Genomic DNA, 20194 nt, shown 5'->3' with positions numbered 1-20194 from the left:
ACCTCACCAAAAGTTCCCTTCACCTGGTCGGATCGGTGCGATGCCGCGTTCAGGGAGTTGAAACAGCGCTTCTCGACTGCACCTGTCTTGGTGCAGCCCGATCCTAGTCGCCAGTTTGTGGTTGAAGTGGACGCCTCTGACTCAGGGATAGGAGCCGTGCTATCCCAGAGCGGAGAGACCGATAAGGTTCTTCACCCGTGTGCCTATTTCTCCCGCAGGTTGACCCCAGCAGAGCGGAACTATGACGTGGGCAATCGAGAGCTCCTTGCGGTGAAAGAGGCTCTTGAGGAGTGGAGACACCTGCTGGAGGGAGCGTCAGTGCCTTTCACGGTTTTTACTGACCACCGGAACCTGGAGTATATCAGGACCGCCAAGCGACCTGAACCCAGGCAAGCCCGCTGGTCACTGTTTTCGCCGTTTTGACTTCCGGATCACCTACCGCCCCGGACCAAAAACCAGAGATCAGATGCCCCTGTCCCGGTGTGCACGGACAGGAAGTCAGACCGAGCTGTCGGATCCACCGGAACCCATCTTACCGGAGTCCACTATCGTGGCTACCCTAACCTGGGACGTGGAGAAGACCGTCCGGGAGGCCCTGGCACGGAGCCCGGATCCCGGAACAGGACAGAAAAACAAACTGTACGTCCCACCAGAGGCCAGAGCTGCCGTCCTGGACTTCTGTCACGGGTCCAAGCTCTCCTGCCACCCAGGGGTGCGTAGGACCGTGGCAGTGGTCCGGCAGCGCTTCTGGTGGGCGTCCCTGGAGACTGACGTCCGGGCTTACATCCAGGCCTGCACCACCTGCGCCAGGGGCAAGGCGGACCACCAGAAGGCACAGGGACTCCTACAGCCACTTCCTGTGCCTCATCGCCCCTGGTCCCACATCGGTCTGGATTTGTCACGGGCCTCCTGCCGTCCCGGGGGCACACCACCATTCTCACGATAGTGGACCAATTCTCCAAGGCGGCCCACTTCGTGGCCCTCCCGAAGCTCCCGTCGGCCCAGGAGACAGCGGATCTCCTGGTCCACCATGTCGTCCGGCTGCATGGGATACCTACAGACATCGTTTCAGATCGCGGCCCCCAGTTCTCCTCGCAGGTGTGGAGGAGTTTCTGCCGGGAACTGGGGGCCACCATGAGCCTCTCGTCTGGGTATCACCCTCAGACTAACGGACAGGCCGAACGGGCCAATCAAGAGTTGGAGCAAGCCCTTCGTTGTACTACCTCCACACACCCGACGGCTTGGAGTGAACATCTGGCCTGGATCGAGTACGCTCATAACAGCCAAGTGTCCTCTGCCACCGGCCTCTCCCCATTTGAGGTGTGTCTGGGGTACCAACCCCCTTTGTTTCCTTTGGTGGAGGGAGAGGTCGGTGTGCCCTCGGTCCAGGCCCACCTGCCGAGATGCCGTCGGGTGTGGCGCACTGCCCGTTCGGCCTTGTTGAGGGCCCGGACGAGGGCAAAAGCCCATGCAGACCGTCGACGGTCCCCGGCCCCCGCATACCAGCCCGGGCAGGAGGTATGGCTATCAACCAAGGACATACCACTCCAGGTCGAGTCGCCAAAGTTGAAAGACCGCTACATCGGACCATTCACCGTCCTTAAGGTCCTCAGTCCTACCGCAGTGAGGCTCCGACTCCCGGCCTCACTGCGGATCCATCCGGTCTTCCATGTCTCCAGGATAAAACCACATCACACCTCACCCCTCTGTACACCCGGTCCGGCGCCGCCTCCTGCCCGTATTATCGACGGGGAGCCGGCTTGGACAGTACGCCGGCTCTTGGACGTCCGTCGAATGGGCCGGGGCTTTCAGTATTTGGTGGACTGGGAAGGGTATGGACCCGAAGAACGCTCCTGGGTGAAGAGGAGCTTCATCCTGGACCCGGCTCTCCTGGCCGATTTCTACCGTCGCCACCCGAACAAGCCTGGTCGGGCACCAGGAGGCGCCCGTTGAGGGGGGTCCTGTTGTATGGGCCGCCAGAAGAGGAGGTACTGCTGGCCCACCACCAGAGGGCGCCCTGCCTGAAGTGCGGGCTTCAGGCACGAGAGGGCGCTGCCGCCTCCAGGAACTGCCGAGGTGACAGCTGTCACCCATCAACCATGACAGCTGTCACTGATCATCTACATTACACCAGGAATAAAAGTAGGAAGACACCTCCACCACATCGCCGAGATATCAACTTCATTGAGAGGTAATATCCTCAGCCGTTTGTGTGGTACAATATAATTTGTATATTGTGAGTGTTTGCAGGAGTACCGGTACCTCTGTCGGTGGAAGCTGAGAGAGTGCTGGACGGCACTTTTTTCCCCTGAGGAATCACTGCGGTACTCTGCAATATATTGTGTGAGAGGTGGAGGTGGAATTCCCACCATAATTGTTACTGGGTGTATACACACCCACACTTGACTGTTTTTGTTTTCCGCCAGCAGTACCAGATCCGACACGCCGGGACGGTGGCCACCTGGGGACTTCGGGACTTGGCGGCTCCAGTATCCCTCGGGTTCGGTGGCGGTGGAAATCGTGTGGTTCCGGTTCGTCTCCAGACGGGCGTCTCCTATCGTCGAGCCTGCCCACACGACGCCTTTATTGATTGACTTGTATACATTCTGTAATCTGCTGTGTTTGGTTGTGGCATTCACAACAGTAAAGTGTTCTAATTTAACTCCTTCTATTGTCCGTTCATTTACGCCCCCTGTTGTGGGTCCGTGTCACTACACTTTCCCAACAATTACATCATAACTAGGTCACGGATTCTAACCAGATTTGCACCACAGATAGATATTAGGGCATGGAAGACTCCATTGAATTTTGGAGGTGATTCGGATCTGGATTCTGGATTGGGATTTCAGGTACAATCTGGGTCGCGATGTGAATCACATATCTTTATTTTGAGTACTCGTCAGAAATCTCTGATTGCTCTTGTTTCATTCATGCAATAGAAAGAATATTTCATAAAATGTTTGTTACCATTGCTCCCCATAACATTCATTATATATATATATATATATATGTATGTATATATATATATATATATATATATATATATATATATATATATAATGAACTTGACTGTTTAAAAGTCCATGCAGCATCTCTTCTCTGTCCCTGACACTTCAAAATGTGGATCACATCTGATCTGTTTTTTTTTTTTGTGCATGTTTGGTTTTTATATGTATCTCAAAAACACATGAAGAGATGTCAGTGAATGTCTCTTCATGGCCTTAATTAGTATTCGGTCAAGGAGGCATTTCGACAAGTAGGAACTGATTACATTTTGAACCACTTGTAGATCCAGAATTAATTTCACTTAAAATTCATAGAAAGAGTGCCATTGATTACCGTATGATTTGCATGTCAAAAAGACATGAGCATATGTCAATGAAATTCATTGCAGAGGTAGAGCTTGGTCAAGGAAGAGTTAATTTCAGTTTCAAAGTAGCTACAAATCCAGAATAATAACAAATCATTTTTATATATGTATCGAATGCCTCCCATTGATATCTATGTTATTAGTTCTCTGGTGAAACAGCACCCCCTACTTGTAGTTTGACTCTCTGAAGGATCACCAACAGAGGATTGCTGGACTTTGGTGGAGGTTTGCACTTTCTGAGTACCCTCTTGTTTGAAAGTCTTTATCAAATCAAGCACCTACAATAAGCCGCAGGTTCAGCTGAGTCAACTTACCGGCTGTGACCGTCAGCTGAACCCGGAGGTGGCATTAACAGCAAACCTTTGCCCCCTGACTGTGGGAGATTTACACCGTAGTCAATGGCCCAAAACAGGGAACCAAAACACGGCTCTTTAAATTTTCTCCCTGCTCAGACCACCTGGGAACTGTGTTGACTTCACGTGTCAGCCATTAAAAACATTTTTACCTCAACTGGTGCGTTGTGTTTAGCAGGATTATGGGTTGAAACTACTGATGATGAGTCCGTTGAGCCGGATGTGAATCTTTGAGAGATGTGGTGGCATTAAAAAAAACACCCACAAAGTACCCTCACTGTGAGAACATCAGTTTGGCATTAGTTACGTATACATCAAGTACAACAAAAGCCCAAAGTACATCCTGAGATCCAGGACGCGTCATTCAGAGGGAGCGACTGTGCCTCCAGAGAAAGACAGACACTTTCCATCGGGTGTTTCTCCACAAAGAGAAGAGTTCAGCAAAGGTTCAGCACTGTTTAGGTCCACGAGGCGGCGAGTTCATGCTCAGGTCAGCAGGACTTTATATACCCCACGGGCCTGTTCTTCCCCATCATAAAACTACTTCACACAGCGGCGATTGAGGTTGAATTTGTCATCTGATGTCAACAAGCGGCTGGCAGGTGAAACTTTATCAAGCTTTTTGATTTGATGTCATAAAAAGTCAGTTTGCCGTGCGCACCCCGAAGACAATATCCACTGATAAAAGCTCCTCGGCCCCCACAGACACTTTCTACTGAGCGACAGAACGAGTTTATCGTTTAAAATGAACTGCCAGTGTTCCTCAGTACTTTGCTTTGAAATAGTCAAATCATTTTTACTCCACAGTAGAAGAGATTACACCTCAGTTTTCAACAGCACCATGATCCTCCCGAGTGTCAAATTTTACAGTCAGGTCCATAAGTATTTGGACAGTGACTCTTCTTGTTTTCTCGCTTGACTTTTTCATTTAATTTAAGGGGCTTAATAAACAAAAAAAGAGCACATGATCCCTTTAATAATTAGAGCCAATTTTATACAGAGAACCTCCTTTTTTAAAGGCTATAAGCAATTGCACAAGTTTAGTAACAAGTAAATTTGGTTGTACAAATTGTGACTGTTAAAGGCGGTTTTCGTTTGACAAGTCAGATGATGCATACATGAACATTTTCCCAGTAACTGAATATGTCTAGGACTTCATTTGCATCAGTTATTAAGAAACACCAACAGTATGGTACTGCACAGCAAGTCTGTCTGGAGGAGGCAGTGACCTTGCAAGAAAGGACACAAGTGAGGGAAGCCACCAAGACACACACAACAACTCTGAAGGAATTATTGCATCTGCCAATGATGTACACTCAACAAAAATATAAACGCAACACTTTTGGTTTTGCTCCCATTTTGTATGAGATGAACTCAAAGATCTAAAACTTTTTCCACATACACAATATCACTATTTCCCTCAAATACTGTTCACAAACCAGTGCAAATCTGTTACAGTGAGCACTTCTCCTTTGCTGAGATAATCCATCCCACCTCACAGGTGTGCCATACCAAGATGCTGATTAGACACCATGATTAGTGCACAGGTGTGCCTTAGACTGCCCACAATAAAAGGCCACTCTGAAAGGTGCAGTTTTGTTTTATTGGGGGGGGATACCAGTCAGTATCTGGTATGACCACCATTTGCCTCATGCAGTGCAACACATCTCCTTCGCATAGAGTTGATCAGGTTGTCAATTGTGGCCTGTGGAATGTTGGTCCACTCCTCTTCAATGGCTGTGCGAAGTTGCTGGATATTGGCAGGAACTGGTACCCGCTGTCGTATACGCCGGTCCCAGAGCATCCCAAACATGCTCAATGGGTGACATGTCCAGTGAGTATGCCAGCCATGCAAGAACTGGGACATTTTCAGCTTCCAAGAATTGTGTACAGATCCTTGCAACATGGGGCCGTGCATTATCCTGCTGCAACATGAGGTGATGTTCTTGGATGTATGGCACAACAATGGGCCTCAGGATCTTGTCACGGTATCTCTGTGCATTCAAAATGCCATCAATAAAATGCACCTGTGTTCTTCGTCCATAACAGACGCCTGCCCATACCATAACCCCACAGCCACCATGGGCCACTCGATCCACAACATTGACATCAGAAAACCGCTCACCCACACGACGCCACACACACTGTCTGCCATCTGGCCTGAACAGTGTGAACCGGTGATTCATCTGTGAAGAGAACACCTCTCCAATGTGCCAAACGCCAGCGAATGTGAGCATTTGTCCACTCAAGTCGGTTACGACGACGAACTGGAGTCAGGTCGAGACCCCGGTGAGGACGACGAGCATGCAGATGAGCTTCCCTGAGACGGTTTCTGACAGTTTGTGCAGAAATTCTTTGGTTATGCAAACCAATTGTTTCAGCAGCTGTCCGAGTGGCTGGTCTCAGACGATCTTGGAGGTGAACATGCTGGATGTGGAGGTCCTGGGCTGGTGTGGTTACACGTGGTCTGCGGTTGTGAGGCTGGTGGATGTACTGCCAAATTCTCTGAAATGCCTTTGGAGACGACTTATGGTAGAGAAATGAACATTCAATACACGAGCAACAGCTCTGGTTGACATTCCTGCTGTCAGCATGCCAATTGCACGCTCCCTCAAATCTTGCGACATCTGTGGCATTGTGCTGTGTGATAAAACTGCACCTTTCAGAGTGGCCTTTTATTGTGGGCAGTCTAAGGCACACCTGTGCACTAATCATGGTGTCTAATCAGCATCTTGATATGGCACACCTGTGAGGTGGGATGGATTATCTCAGCAAAGGAGAAGTGCTCACTATCACAGATTTAGACTGGTTTGTGAACAATATTTGAGGGAAATGGTGATATTGTGTATGTGGAAAAAGTTTTAGATCTTTGAGTTCATCACATACAAAATGGGAGCAAAACCAAAAGTGTTGCATTTATATTTTTGTTGAGTGTATTTGTGTTTATTTATTTATTTGTCTGTCTGTCTGACTGTTAGCAGGATTAAGTCAAAACTACCACACAGATTTTGACAAATTTGCACCACAGATAGATATTAGGCCATGGAAGACTCCATTAAATTTTTCGAGGAGATCTGGATCCAAATTGGCAGATGTCAGAAATCTTTGATCGCTCTTGTTGGTTTCTGTGGATGTGATTGGATTTGTGTGTGTGTTTCTCCCCAAAACCCACGATAAATAGTGGATATTTGGCTGATATTTTGATATATGGCTGTTTTGAGGAGCTGCTTAAAGACGAAGCATAAAGAACCTACAGCTGCTGTTAAACACTAATATGAAGCCATATGTCATAATTTTGTTGATCATGTGACCTTTGCCCTTGCATGACCTTGAATAGTCAAAGTGAAGGTCATAACTGTAATTCTGACAGTTTGGAGCCAGTACAGCGTGGACCTATGTGTGTCCATACAAGTGTTTTTGTTTGTTTGTTTATGTCCTTCATGTGTGACTAAAAAACTCCTTAAAAATGTCCATGATACTTTTTTTTAGATTATTAAAGAAAATATCAGCGAGTGGATTTAAGACTCAAACCTACAAGACAGAAAATATTTCAAAGTTGTAACCTGCTGGTTCATGAACAGCTTACTGTGGGAGGGCGGAGCTTAACTGTGAGCAAATGTATAATGGAATGAATAGCTTTTCACAACATGACCTCAATGGTGACCTCAGTGAACCACTGCAGTTGACATTCTGTTGGATGCTCTGATTACATTTGGCCTTGTGGCTCAGGTAAAGGCTGAACTGTTTTCAGGGGGAAAAGAGAAAAAGAAAAGAAAAACACAAGGATAAAAATCCACTTAATTTTAAAGTCAGTATCAAAGGTCACAAGCTAACTCAGCCACATGGGGTGTGCAGCCAGTACATTCTGAGTGCCGGTCCCAAGCCTGGATAAATGAGGAGGATTGCGTCAGGAAGGGCATCCGGCGTAAAACAAGCCAACCCAACTATGCAGACTAAGAATCGAATTTCCATACCGGATCGGTCGCGGCCCGGGTTAACAGTGTCCGCCACCGGTGCTGTTGCCCAACAGGGTGCCGGTGGAAATTGGGCTACTGCTGGGCGAAGACGACGAAGAAGAGGAGGAAAACGTTGCCACGAACAGCGGGAGAAGAAGAAAACTAGAAGGGTGGAAATGAGAGTAGGGACTTTGAATGTTGGTAGTATGACTGGTAAAGGGAGAGAGCTGGCTGATATGATGGAGAGGAGAAAGGTAGACATATTGTGTGTGCAAGAGACCAAGTGGAAGGGAAGTAAGAACAGGAGCATCGGCGGTGGGTACAAGTTGTTGTACCATGGTGAGGACAGGAAGAGAAATGGTGTTGGGGTCATTTTAAAGGAAGAGTATGTTAAAAGTGTGTTGGAGGTTAAGCGAGTGTCTGACAGGGTGATGAGTGTGAAGTTGGAAATTGAAGGGGTGATGATAAATATCATCAGTGCATATGCCCCACAGGTAGGTTGTGAGATGGAGAAAGAAGTTTTCTGGGGTGTGTTAGATGAGGTGGTGGAGAGTGTGCCCAAGCATGAAAGAGTGGTGATAGGAGCGGACTTCAGTGGGCATGTTGGTGAAGGGAACAGAGGTGATGAGGAAGTAATGGGTAGATATGGTATCAAGGATAGAAATGGGGAAGGACAGATGGTAGTTGATTTTGCAAAAAGGGTGGAAATGGCTGTGGTGAATACCTACTTTAAGACAAGGGAGGAGCACAGGGTAACATAAGAGTGGAGGAAGGTGCACACAGGTGGACTACATTCTTTGTTGGACCTCAGTGCTGCTTTTGATACTGTTGACCATAAAATTTTATTACAGAGATTAGAGCATGTCATAGGTATTAAAGGCACTGCGCTGCGGTGGTTTGAATCATATTTGTCTAATAGATTACAGTTTGTTCATGTAAATGGGGAATCTTCTTCACAGACTAAAGTTAATTATGGAGTTCCACAAGGTTCTGTGCTAGGACCAATTTTATTCACTTTATACATGCTTCCCTTAGGCAGTATTATTAGACGGTATTGCTTAAATTTTCATTGTTACGCAGATGATACCCAGCTTTATCTATCCATGAAGCCAGAGGATACACACCAATTGGCTAAACTGCAGGATTGTCTTACAGACATAAAGACATGGATGACCTCAAATTTCCTGCTTTTAAACTCAGATAAAACTGAAGTTATTGTACTTGGCCCCACAAATCTTAGAAGCATGGTGTCTAACCAGATCGTTGCTCTGGATGGCATTTCCCTGATCTCTAGTAATACTGTGAGAAATCTTGGAGTCATTTTTGATCAGGATATGTCATTCAAAGCGCATATTAAACAAATATGTAGGACTGCCTTTTTGCATTTACGCAATATCTCTAAAATCAGAAAGGTCTTGTCTCAGAGTGATGCTGAAAAACTAATTCATGCATTTATTTCCTCTAGGCTGGACTATTGTAATTCATTATTATCAGGTTGTCCTAAAAGTTCCCTAAAAAGCCTTCAGTTGGTTCAGAATGCTGCAGCTAGAGTACTGACGGGGACTAGCAGGAGAGAGCATATCTCACCCGTGTTGGCCTCTCTTCATTGGCTTCCTGTTAATTCTAGAATAGAATTTAAAATTCTTCTTCTTACTTATAAGGTTTTGAATAATCAGGTCCCATCTTATCTTAGGGACCTCGTAGTACCATATTACCCCATTAGAGCGCTTCGCTCTCAGACTGCGGGCTTACTTGTAGTTCCTAGGGTTTGTAAGAGTAGAATGGGAGGCAGAGCCTTCAGCTTTCAGGCTCCTCTCCTGTGGAACCAGCTCCCAATTCAGATCAGGGAGACAGATACCCTCTCTACTTTTAAGATTAGGCTTAAAACTTTCCTTTTCGCTAAGGCTTATAGTTAGGGCTGGATCGGGTGACCCTGGACCATCCCTTGGTTATGTTGCTTTAGACGTAGACTGTGGGGGGGTTCCCATGACGCACTGTTTCTTTCTCTTTTTGCTCCGTATGCATCACTCTGCATTTAATCATTAGTGATCGATCTCTGCCCCCCTTCTCGGCATGTCTTTTTCCTGGTTCTTTCCCTCAGCCCCAACCAGTCTCAGCAGAAGACTGCCCCTCCCTGAGCCTGGTTCTGCTGGAGGTTTCTTCCTGTTAAAGGGAGTTTTTTCCTTCCCACTGTGGCCAAGTGCTTGCTCATAGGGGGTCGTTTTGACCGTTGGGGTTTTTCATAATTATTGTATGGCCTTGCCTTACAATATGGAGCGCCTTGGGGCAACTGTTTGTTGTGATTTGGCGCTATATAAGAAAAAAGTTGATTGATTGATTGATTGATTATAGGAGATGAAATTTAGCGAGCAGGTGAGAGAAGCACTGGTTGCAGGGGAAGCAATTTTGGACAACTGGAAAAGTACTGCAGATGTGGTGAGGGAGACAGCTAGGGCAGTACTGGGTATGACATCTGGACAGTGGAAGGAAGACAAGGAGACTTGGAGGTGGAATGAAGAGGTCCAGGAAAGTATAAGGAAAAGAGGTGGTGAAAAAGTTTGGGATAGTTGAAAAGATGAAGAAAGTAGACAGGAGTACAAGGAGATGCGGCGTAAGGCGAAAAGAGAAGTGGCAAAAGCAAAGGAAAGGCATATTGCGAGCTGTACAAGAAGTTGAACAGTAAGGAAGGAGGAAAAGGACTTGTACCGATTGGCCAGACAAATGGACAGAGCTGGAGAGGATGTGCAGCAGGTTAGGGTGGTAAAAGATGCACATGGTAATGTGCTGACAAGTGAGGAGTGTGTGCTGAGAAGGTGGAGGGAATATTTTGAAGAGCTGATAAATGAAGAAAATGAGCGAGAGAAAAGGCTGGATGATGTGGTGAGAGTAAATCAGGAAGTACAAGAGATTAGTAAGGAAGAAGTGAGGGATGCTATGAAGAGGATGAAGAGTGGAAAGGCAGTTGGTCCAGATGACATTCCAGTGGAGGCATGGAAATGTCTAGGAGAGATGGCAGTAGAGTTTCTAACCAGATTGTTTAATAAAATCTTGGAAAGTGAGAGGATGCCTGAGGAGTGGAGACAAAGTGTGCTGGTTCCTATTTTCAAGAACAAGGGTGATGTGCAGAGCTGCAGTAACTACAGAGGCATAAAGTTGATCAGCCACAGCATGAAGTTATGGGAAAGAGTAGTAGAAGCTAGGCTTAGAAAACAGGTGGAAGATCTGTGAGCAGCAATATGGTTTCATGCCTAGAAAGAGCACTACAGATGCAATGTTTGCTCTGAGAATACTGTTGGAGAAGTACAGCGAAGGCCAGAAAGAGTTACATTGTGTGTTTGTGGACTTAGAAAAAGCTATGACAGGGTGCCAAGACAAGAGCTGTGGTATTGTATGAGGAAGTCTGGAGTGGCAGAGATGTATGTTAGAGTAGTGCAGGACATGTACAAGAATAGTGTGACAGCGGTGAGATGCTCAGTTGGAATGACAGACTCATTCAAGGTGGAGGTGGGATTACACCAAGGATCAGCTCTGAGTCCTTTCTTGTTTGCAGTGATGATGGACAGGTTGACGGATGAGATCAGACAGGAGTCCCCATGGACTATGATGTTTGCAGATGACATTGTGATCTGTAGTGAGAGTAGAGAGCAAGTTGAGTCTAGTCTGGAGAGGTGGAGATATGCTTTGGAGAGAAGGGGAATGAAAATCAGTAGAAGCAAGACTGAGTACATGTGTGTGAATGAGAGGGAGCCCAGTGGAATAATGCAGTTACAAGGAGTAGAAGTGGTGAAAGTAGATGAGTTTAAATATTTGGGGTCAACTGTTCAAAATCATGGAGAGTGTGGTAGAGAGGTGAAGAAGAGAGTGCAGGCAGGGTGGAGTGGGTGGAGAAAGGTGGCAGGAGTGATTTGTGACCGAAGAATATCGGCAAGAGTGAAGGGGAAAGTTTACAAAACAGTAGTGAGACCAGCTATGTTGTACGGTTTAGAGACGGTGGCAAAAGAAAAAGACAGGAGGCAGAGCTGGAGGTGGCTGAGCTGAAGATGTTGAGATTCTCTTTGGGAGTAACAAGAATGGACAAGATTAGGAATGAACATATCAGAGGGACAGCTCAGGTGAGACGGTTTGGAGACAAAGGAAGAGAGGCGACATTGAGATGGTTTGGACATGTGCAGAGGAGGGACCAGGGTATATAGGGAGAAGGATGCTGAGGATGGAGCCACCAGGCAGGAGGAGAAGAGGGAGGCCAAAGAGGAGGTTTATGGATGTGCTGAGGGAGGACATGCAGGTGGTTGATGTGACAGAGGAAGATACAGAGGACAGGGTGAGATGGAAACAATTGATCTGCTGTGGCGACCCCTAATGGGAACAGCTGAAAGAGAAAATGAAGAAGAAGAATCAAAGGTCACAAGCTGGGAACTGCAGCACACACGTCCCTTCAGTTTAGTGTCTGTAACTGTCAGTTCACATATTGTGTTGGACAAATGCTTTCCTCTTACCTGACCTTGACCTTTGACCTCAGAGAAAGTAGGTCACATTCTTTGAGCAAAGACATTCTTCATTTTCATGTGGAACTCCAGATGAAATATGATGACCTGAACCTGACTTTTAAGAATGGCACGTTTTTGATTATAACACTTTGTGTTTGCTTGGAGCTTTTCACAGTACACCAAGGTTAAGCATTAACGGGGATATTTTGTAATGCCACTGTGTGTGTGTGTGTGTGTGTGTGTGTGTGTGTGTGTGTGTGTGTGTGTGTGTGTGTGTGTGTGTGTGTGTGTGTGTGTGTGTGTGTGTCTTTGAATGACTCCAGTGTTTGTCTCAGATACACTTCATAATCGCTGACCACAACTAAAAATCAAACTTACTGACCGCTCCTTAAAATTAAAAAATTACTTTATAGTGTATGTGTTCGGACTATACAGGCCTTTTTATGTATTTTCTGTGTAAATACTGTAAAACTAGATACTAACTGGTGTCCTCAAAAACTCCCACAACAGTGTCAGAACAGCAGCAAGTTTTGTAAGTAGTCTCTTATTTTGGAGCTGTTTCACAGCTATCTGTGTGCTGTTTTCTCATTTCTCCAACAAATCAGCAAGTAAAAGCTCTAGAAGTGGGGGATTGTCCCATTTTCTTTGGAGTTCCCTTAAATCCAACATTCAGAAATGGCAAGTGTGTGGTGAAGCATGGAAACTCTGCCTTGAGCAGGCTCTCCTCTAAATCTGTGTGACGAAAGAGGCACTTGGTGAGCCAGCAAAACAACTTTGAACGGGTAACAGAAAAATGTGTGTACATCTGGAGATTTTTCGGTGAGGAAAATTACCCAGAAATGACCACATTCCAAGTAAGGAGACTTACCAACTACGCATGACAAAAATCATGGTTTACACTAACTCTGAGCTTGCTAACAGAGTGAATAATATTTTGCTGGCAATGGATGCACTTCTGGTAAAGTGCTTACATGGTTGAAATCTGTTTGATTGATTGCAAGGGTTTTTTAATGAAAATATTGTGTCTGAATTCTCTACCAACACATATGAGGTACCTCAGGGTTTGGTTCTAGGTCCACTGCTGTTCTCTTTCTGCATAGTATTCTGCATGGTATTAATTTATTTTTCATTTGCCTCACATTGTTTTAAATAGACCAACTCTGTGACTGATGCTGAGAACTTTTTTTCATAAAATGGTGCCTTCTAAAATTGATTACTGCAATGTAGTGTTCTATGGGTGACCTCAAAATAGTTTAAGAATTCTTCTGCTAGAATTTTGACCCGATCAAGGAAATTTGATAATATTACTTGTGTGGGTGTTGGTGCAAGAACAGATTTTAAGCCTTTGCTGTTGAGTTCTAAGACACTGAATGATTGTGCACCAGTTTCTGTGAAGGCTCTCAGTTGTCCAGGTGGTTTCCATAGTAGAGACGCGAGGACGTTTCGCTTCAAATCGCAGAAGCTTCCTCAGCTAAAATTCTTGCTCAATTCTTGCTGTGGCTTCTGTTATTCTTCTCTACAAGAGTCAAGACAGAAGTCAGACCACCAGAGCAAGAATTTTAGCTGAGGAAGCTTTTGAAGCGAAACGTCCTTGCGTCAAGCAACCCAGTCCAGTCGAAGATTCAAGCTTCTCTACTACGATTGTGCACCAGCTTACCTGACTGAACTGGCCAAGCCTTATGTGCCGGCATGAGGCCTTTGATTTCATGGCACTGGATTATTTTGTGTTTTTACGGTAAATAAAATTTTGGCAGGTGGGTATAGCCTTTGAATATCATGCTCAAGTGTTATGGAACACTGCCGAAATTAGACAGATTCATTTGAAGTATTTTAGTCAAGATGTATAAATTTATTATTACTGTTATTATCTTTCACTGCATATACTAACCACACATGCTAAATGTGGTTTGTGTTTTCTTTGCCATGACAGGCAGCTAAAATAATAAAACATTAAACTGTATAATGTGTAAATTTCAGTAATGTGACGCAACACTGAAGATTTCAGGTACGACACAAGTATATAGTACAAGCGCAAATGATTTTACCACGATTCTTGGATAACGCGCTTGTAACTCTGCTCCCGTCAATTCCAGTTACTGACAAATTTACAGTCAAGCGATTGCTCAGTTCTGCTTGTCCACTGCTGCTGGATATTTGAGTCAGACCGTTGTCCCGTCAGTGTGTGGGATGTTTGCATATCATCCCCCTTATCAAACACTGAACTGAGGACCTTGTTCGGATAAATATTCCTCACAGTTGAAGAGCTCATCATTTCCCAAAACACACAAGACCACAGCCGGTGGCCAACGCAACATGGCTCCATCTCTTCTCGTAACAGCAGCAGGGATTCTTTTACTTTCCTCCTGCATATCTGGAGTAAGTCAGTAATTATGACAGATTGGGCACCTTGATGGAGCAATGAAAAACTAAACAGATTTGTTTACATTTTTGTTTTCTTGTACACAGCAAACCAGAGGGGACAACCATGCTGACTGCTACCCAAATGACGGCTTTGTAAGTACGCAGTTGGAAAATCAGTGAGGTGAAACGTCTTTTTACCGTCCAGACGTTACCAGTGATTAATCTGACTTGCAGGGAACGTACTGCCCAACTACCTGTGGAGTGACAGATTACATGATGAAGTACGTACCAGGTGTTGCACAGGATTTGGAGTATATGCACAACGCACTGGAAAATATTGCCAACCAAACCAAAGACACAGAAGTAACTGTGGACTATATGAAGGACTCTACAACTTCGGCCCTAAAGTCGTCCCTGACAGGTATCACACATTTTGGTGCTTATCCATTAAAATCCGGCCAATGAACGTCTACATTAAAGCCACCACTGAAGCTGAACGTGATTTTCTTTTTCAGAACAAACCTACAAAAAGTCAGCAACTATGCTGGAAGACATCCTTCGATTTGAAAAGACAATAATTGCACAAGAGCAGCAGATGTTGTGAGTTAGTTATACAAATGTTAACAATTCATCATTTTGGAGTTTTGTACTTATTTTCCAGCTTGTGTGTTTCCATTTACTTCACTCCAGCGAGCTCCAGAATCTAATTTCACAAAACGAGAGGGAAATGGCAGACTTGAAACAACTCTCTCTTCAGCTGCAGCAGACATGCAGTGAACCCTGCAAAGACACCGTTGAGATCCAGCCGACCACAGGAGCAGGCAATAAACAAACAACAACAGACACAAATAAAATGTGACCCTTAGTTCAGGCCCATTTCACAAGCAGCTTCACAATCTGAACATGTGTCCTTGTTCAGTGTTTGGTTAGAGATTAATCGATACGGTGCATCAGTGTTGAGTCAACATGTGGTGCTGTTTCCTCTTACATTATTTTGCCCAATTTATTGCAAAGATTAAGGCTGGATTTGCACAGTGAGACATTCAAGCAACTAGCTGCAGGTTACAAGTTGTGAGAAATTTAATTTCCACGCAACTTGGCAACATCATAAAGACACTCAAAATATAAACAAAGTCTCTCGCAACATGTTTCCATTAGCTAGCTGTATTGGTCATTTCTCATTTGTTGTGCTGTTTTTTAAATTGATTGATTGAAATGTTTATTTCGAATATCAAGGCACAAAATAAATAACAACAATATAATATAATATAAAATATAAAGAAAACCACAATCATTGGATATTTGAAAAGGAGTGAGAAGAAGTAAAACTTATTTACTCCCACCCCTTGTCCTTAAGTAAATAACATAATTAACTTATACACATGATATGTGCATTAATATATATATAAACATACACACATAATCAAGTACATTCATCCATCAGCACATGTATAGCCCCTAAAACACCTGGTGATTGGCCACACCTCCTTCATCCTCATACCTTTTGAAAATCTTATTTGATAGATTATATCAAATCGTAAGTGTCATTTGCAAAGTTTGCCTCGTCTCTTGTATCATATTGTATCATTTTCTCACGGTGTTCACACAGATGCATTGCTGATCTAATGGGTGCAATCTGCTTTTGAGTTAAGTCAAATAAACAAACAATTAAATTGCCCGTATGGGCAAGGGACATAATTGTAAGTTGATTTTTGGCAGTCAGCCCATCTTATTTTCACCAAAAGTTAACTGCTCAAAAGAATAAACAGTCAAGACCTTGGCAGACATTTGAGCAGCTTTTGTCGCCATCTAGCAGGTGATTTAAGCATTTCAGGTCTTCTGTACATTTCCTACATGAAACCCAAAATACAGTAAAAAAAAAAAAAAAAAAAAGCATTAATAAATGTCTGAAATGCATTATTTTTAGTATTAATTTTAGTATTAATGTATAAAAATCTTGATTTTGAGAGTTTTACAGTTCTAGAATTTTCAGACATGGAAGGTTTTGCTGTATGGACAGATGGAAGCTCAGCAATTTCTCTTGACAAGCACAACTTTTGTGATATCAGTATGAGACTGCAGCTTGATATATGATGGTGTTTTAGAAATGGCTCTCTCTGATATTATGGTTTAAATATAAATGTAAAACACGACCAACACCGACATACAGTATAGGGGGATCTGATGTTTTATTGAGGTCACCAGCAGGTTGGAACTCATTGAAATATTTAAAAAAAAAATTTATTTAATATTGTCTCTTTCTTTTTTCAGACTGCCAGGATATTGCTAACAAAGGTGCCAGAACAAGTGGTCTTTTCTATGTGAAACCAAACCCGACCGTTGAACCATTCCTCGTCTACTGTGAGATTGATAGTTTTGGACGTGGCTTCACTGTTATACAGAGGGTTTGTGTCCCTTTAAATATTTCAACATTCTGCCTTTTATTTTATTTTTATTTTGTCGCAGGGCCAGCTATGGCTAAATATTTGTTAACCAAATCAGGTAATCTTATTTTATTAGACCTGCTCTGCTGAAGGCACATTGATATAGTTTAATTCAGTTGTCATAAGACAGGATAGTACAAAACCATTTCCGTTACATAAATCAGATAGTAATCAAGCTAATTAGCAAGCCGGTGATTCACCTTTTATGAGAAATACTACATTTCAGGATTTGGAGTGTACAGCTGTTTACAGTTTATCCAACACTGTTAACTTGATATGGTGAATTTTGCTACTTGTGGGCCCTATTAAAGAAAATGCTAACTGCAATCAGCAGTAGCATATGTTGTCACGTTTTTGGTAGTTAGTGCTAGCGTATGTAATCATGCTAAGTGCGCTGCACTGTAATGTGCTTTAGTTGTGACATCAGTTGTAGCTAGTAGTTACAGTAACTATGTAGCACTAACTAACTAATACTAATACTAATACCAGACCTTACTTTGACATGGTGCATCTGATACTTATGGGTCATGTTAAAGAAAACGCTAATTGCAGTCGGTTTTAGTGTATGCTGTCACATGAAAATTCAGTAGGTATATCTTATATATTATATTCCAATTCTAAGGTGGAACTATGCTAGTATACTAAGGTATATCTAAATATCTAAAAAGGAAGAGTAAAATAGAAGAGTAGAAAAGAGTAGAGTAGAGCCACTTAGGTGCCTGGTCTTAAGAACCAGGGATGGTAGGTTGAAAAGCTTTTTTATCCCATGGGAACTCTACCTACCCACCCAAGCAGCTCAAGAAAAAAGGATATATAATATAGTAGTAAATAATAAGACATAAGAAAGATAAGACATCATATATATAACTGAAAACAACATATACAATAAATAAGATACTATATAATATACAAGAGTAGGTTTTAAAACCTAAATATTAAAATAGAAGAAGACTGTAGTATAGGTATTTTAGTATGTAGACTAGTAGTAAAATTAAATTATAGTTAGTAGGCTAATCTATAAATCTGGTATTTTATTATAGAAACAGAAGCTATGATGTAATGTGTATTGGTGTCTATCTAAAGTATCTGCTAGCATACTATAGGAAAATAAAAAGCATAATCTATATGCTATCAAATGGAAACCTAAGAACTTAGGTACTATATGTTATCTTTTAAAGAACACATAAACTGATGAATCATTAAAAATCTACACCATGTAAAATAAAACTGTAAATAACAAAAATAAGCTAGTTATAGTTAGAAGAGCTAAATTAGCCATTAATAAACCAACCGTAGCCAGCAAGCTAACAAGATAAGAACAAGATAACAAGATACATGTTCATGATATTTAGTACATACTTTCATGCTAGCTGCAGTTAACTAACTGTGGTTAATGCCAGCATTGGCATCAACTGCAGCTAGTGTGACTGTGTAGTACTAGCTGCCAACTCATGAGCATATATGTTAATGTTAACCACAGTCAGTGTTTTCTTTAAAAACAGCCTGTAACACACAGGGGAGCCGCCAAGGATTTTGGGCCACATGAAAAGAAATCTTACTGGGCCACCCTCCATATTATTTTGTCAGTATTATAATTGTATTGGGGCCTATCTGGGCCCCTGTCAATCATGGGCCCCTAGAATCCTTCTCCTTATTCTCCCCTTTTTGGCACCCCTGGTCACACACACCATAATAGCGTCACTACATCACCAGTATCTCAGCCCCACCCATTTTGCTAGGCTATATGCATTGTCAATCCATAGTGTAATTACTTGTGTGTGTGTGTGTGTGTGTGTGTGTGTGTGTGTGTGTGTGTGTGTGTGTGTGTGTGTGTGTGTGTGTGTGTGTGTGTGTGTGTGTGTGTGTGTGTGTGTGTGTGTGTGTGTGTGTGTGTGTGTGTGTGTGTGTGTGTGTCTCCATAGAGACGTGATGGAAGTGTGGATTTCAAAAAGGACTGGATCCAATACAAGGAGGGCTTTGGTTATCTCTCGCCAGACGACACCACAGAGTTCTGGCTCGGCAATGAAAAAATCCACCTGCTGACCACCAGTTCCACTGTTCCAACAGTTCTGAGGATAGATCTTGTTGACTGGGATGGTAACAAAAAGTATGTGTACTCACAAGATAACAAATTATGTAAGAGTTGAGGAAAGGGGACTCACAGACCAGGCAAACATGACCCTACTGATGAGCTCACCTGAGTTATAACAACTCAGCAGATTCTAAAATCCATTTGTTCTTCTGTATCTTTCTCGTTAGGTATGCTGACTACGCCATGTTCAGATTGTCACCGGAGTCCGACATGTACCGCCTTACCTATGCCTACTACAGTGGTGGCGATGCAGGAGATGCTTTTGAAGGCTTCGACTTTGGAGATGACCCCAGTGACAAATTCTTCACATCTCACAATGGCATGCAGTTCAGTACATTCGACAAAGACAATGACAAGTATGACGGTAACTGTGCTCTGCAGGACGGCTCTGGCTGGTGGATGAACAGATGTCATGCTGCCCATTTGAACGGCAAATACTACCAAGGTAGGAAAACAAGGCTAAGACTGATTGTGAGCTCCTTAAGGGAGGCCGAATGCTCCCCATTCATGTCCCACAAGGACATTTCTGTTTTTTTATGTTTGGTTGGGGTACTGTCTGAGCCAGTTATGCTGTCTTCATCTAGGTGGCACGTACACAAAAAAGGACGCAGGTGACTATGGCTATGACAACGGCATTATTTGGGTCACGTGGCACAACCGCTGGTATTCCTTGAAGGAAACAACCATGAAGCTTATTCCAGTCACCCGCATCACGACAGGCACTGGTCAGCAGGCTGGTGTGAAAGATTTGAAAGGGCTAGACAGATAAGGTAGACGGACATGCTTGTGATCTGCGAGCACTGAAACTTCCTCCAAGGAAAAAAATTGAAATTTTGTGTCTGACATGTTTCTGCATTGTGATCATCTTACCCTCAAGAAGATAATGCTTGAGTGTTATTTTGACCACAAAATAAATGTCTTTACCAAGTGTGACGTGTCATTACTTCACTGTCCAATCTCATTGTAACTTAAATTAGAATGTTAGAATGGCCTAAGCAGTAGGTCACCCCTCTGAGTCCGGTCTGCTTGAGGTTTCTTCCTCATTATCATCAAAGGGAGAATTCCTTACCACTGTCACCCGCCACTAGCTTAGCTTATGGCAAGCTAAGAGTGGGAACTGTCGTTTTGGCC

General features: G+C 43.6%; 1 protein-coding gene across 1 annotated transcript; it reads left to right on the top strand.

Moving 5' to 3' along the window:
- The first annotated feature begins 14409 nt into the window (after positions 1–14409).
- Positions 14410–19991, top strand: fgg (fibrinogen gamma chain). The gene is made up of 9 exons (XM_034189124.1): positions 14410–14542; positions 14633–14680; positions 14762–14948; positions 15043–15127; positions 15218–15348; positions 16799–16932; positions 18894–19078; positions 19231–19508; positions 19648–19991. The coding sequence occupies exons 1-9, from the start codon at positions 14480–14482 to the stop codon at positions 19830–19832; spliced, it is 1296 nt and encodes a 431-aa protein (XP_034045015.1). The 5' UTR covers positions 14410–14479; the 3' UTR covers positions 19833–19991.
- The last annotated feature ends 203 nt before the right edge of the window (positions 19992–20194 follow it).

The sequence above is a fragment of the Thalassophryne amazonica genome, chromosome 15 (genome assembly GCF_902500255.1).
Source record: "Thalassophryne amazonica chromosome 15, fThaAma1.1, whole genome shotgun sequence".
NCBI lineage: Eukaryota > Metazoa > Chordata > Actinopteri > Batrachoidiformes > Batrachoididae > Thalassophryne > Thalassophryne amazonica.
The sequence above is the reverse complement of the archived record's forward strand: the minus strand, read 5'-3'. Positions and strand labels throughout refer to the sequence as shown.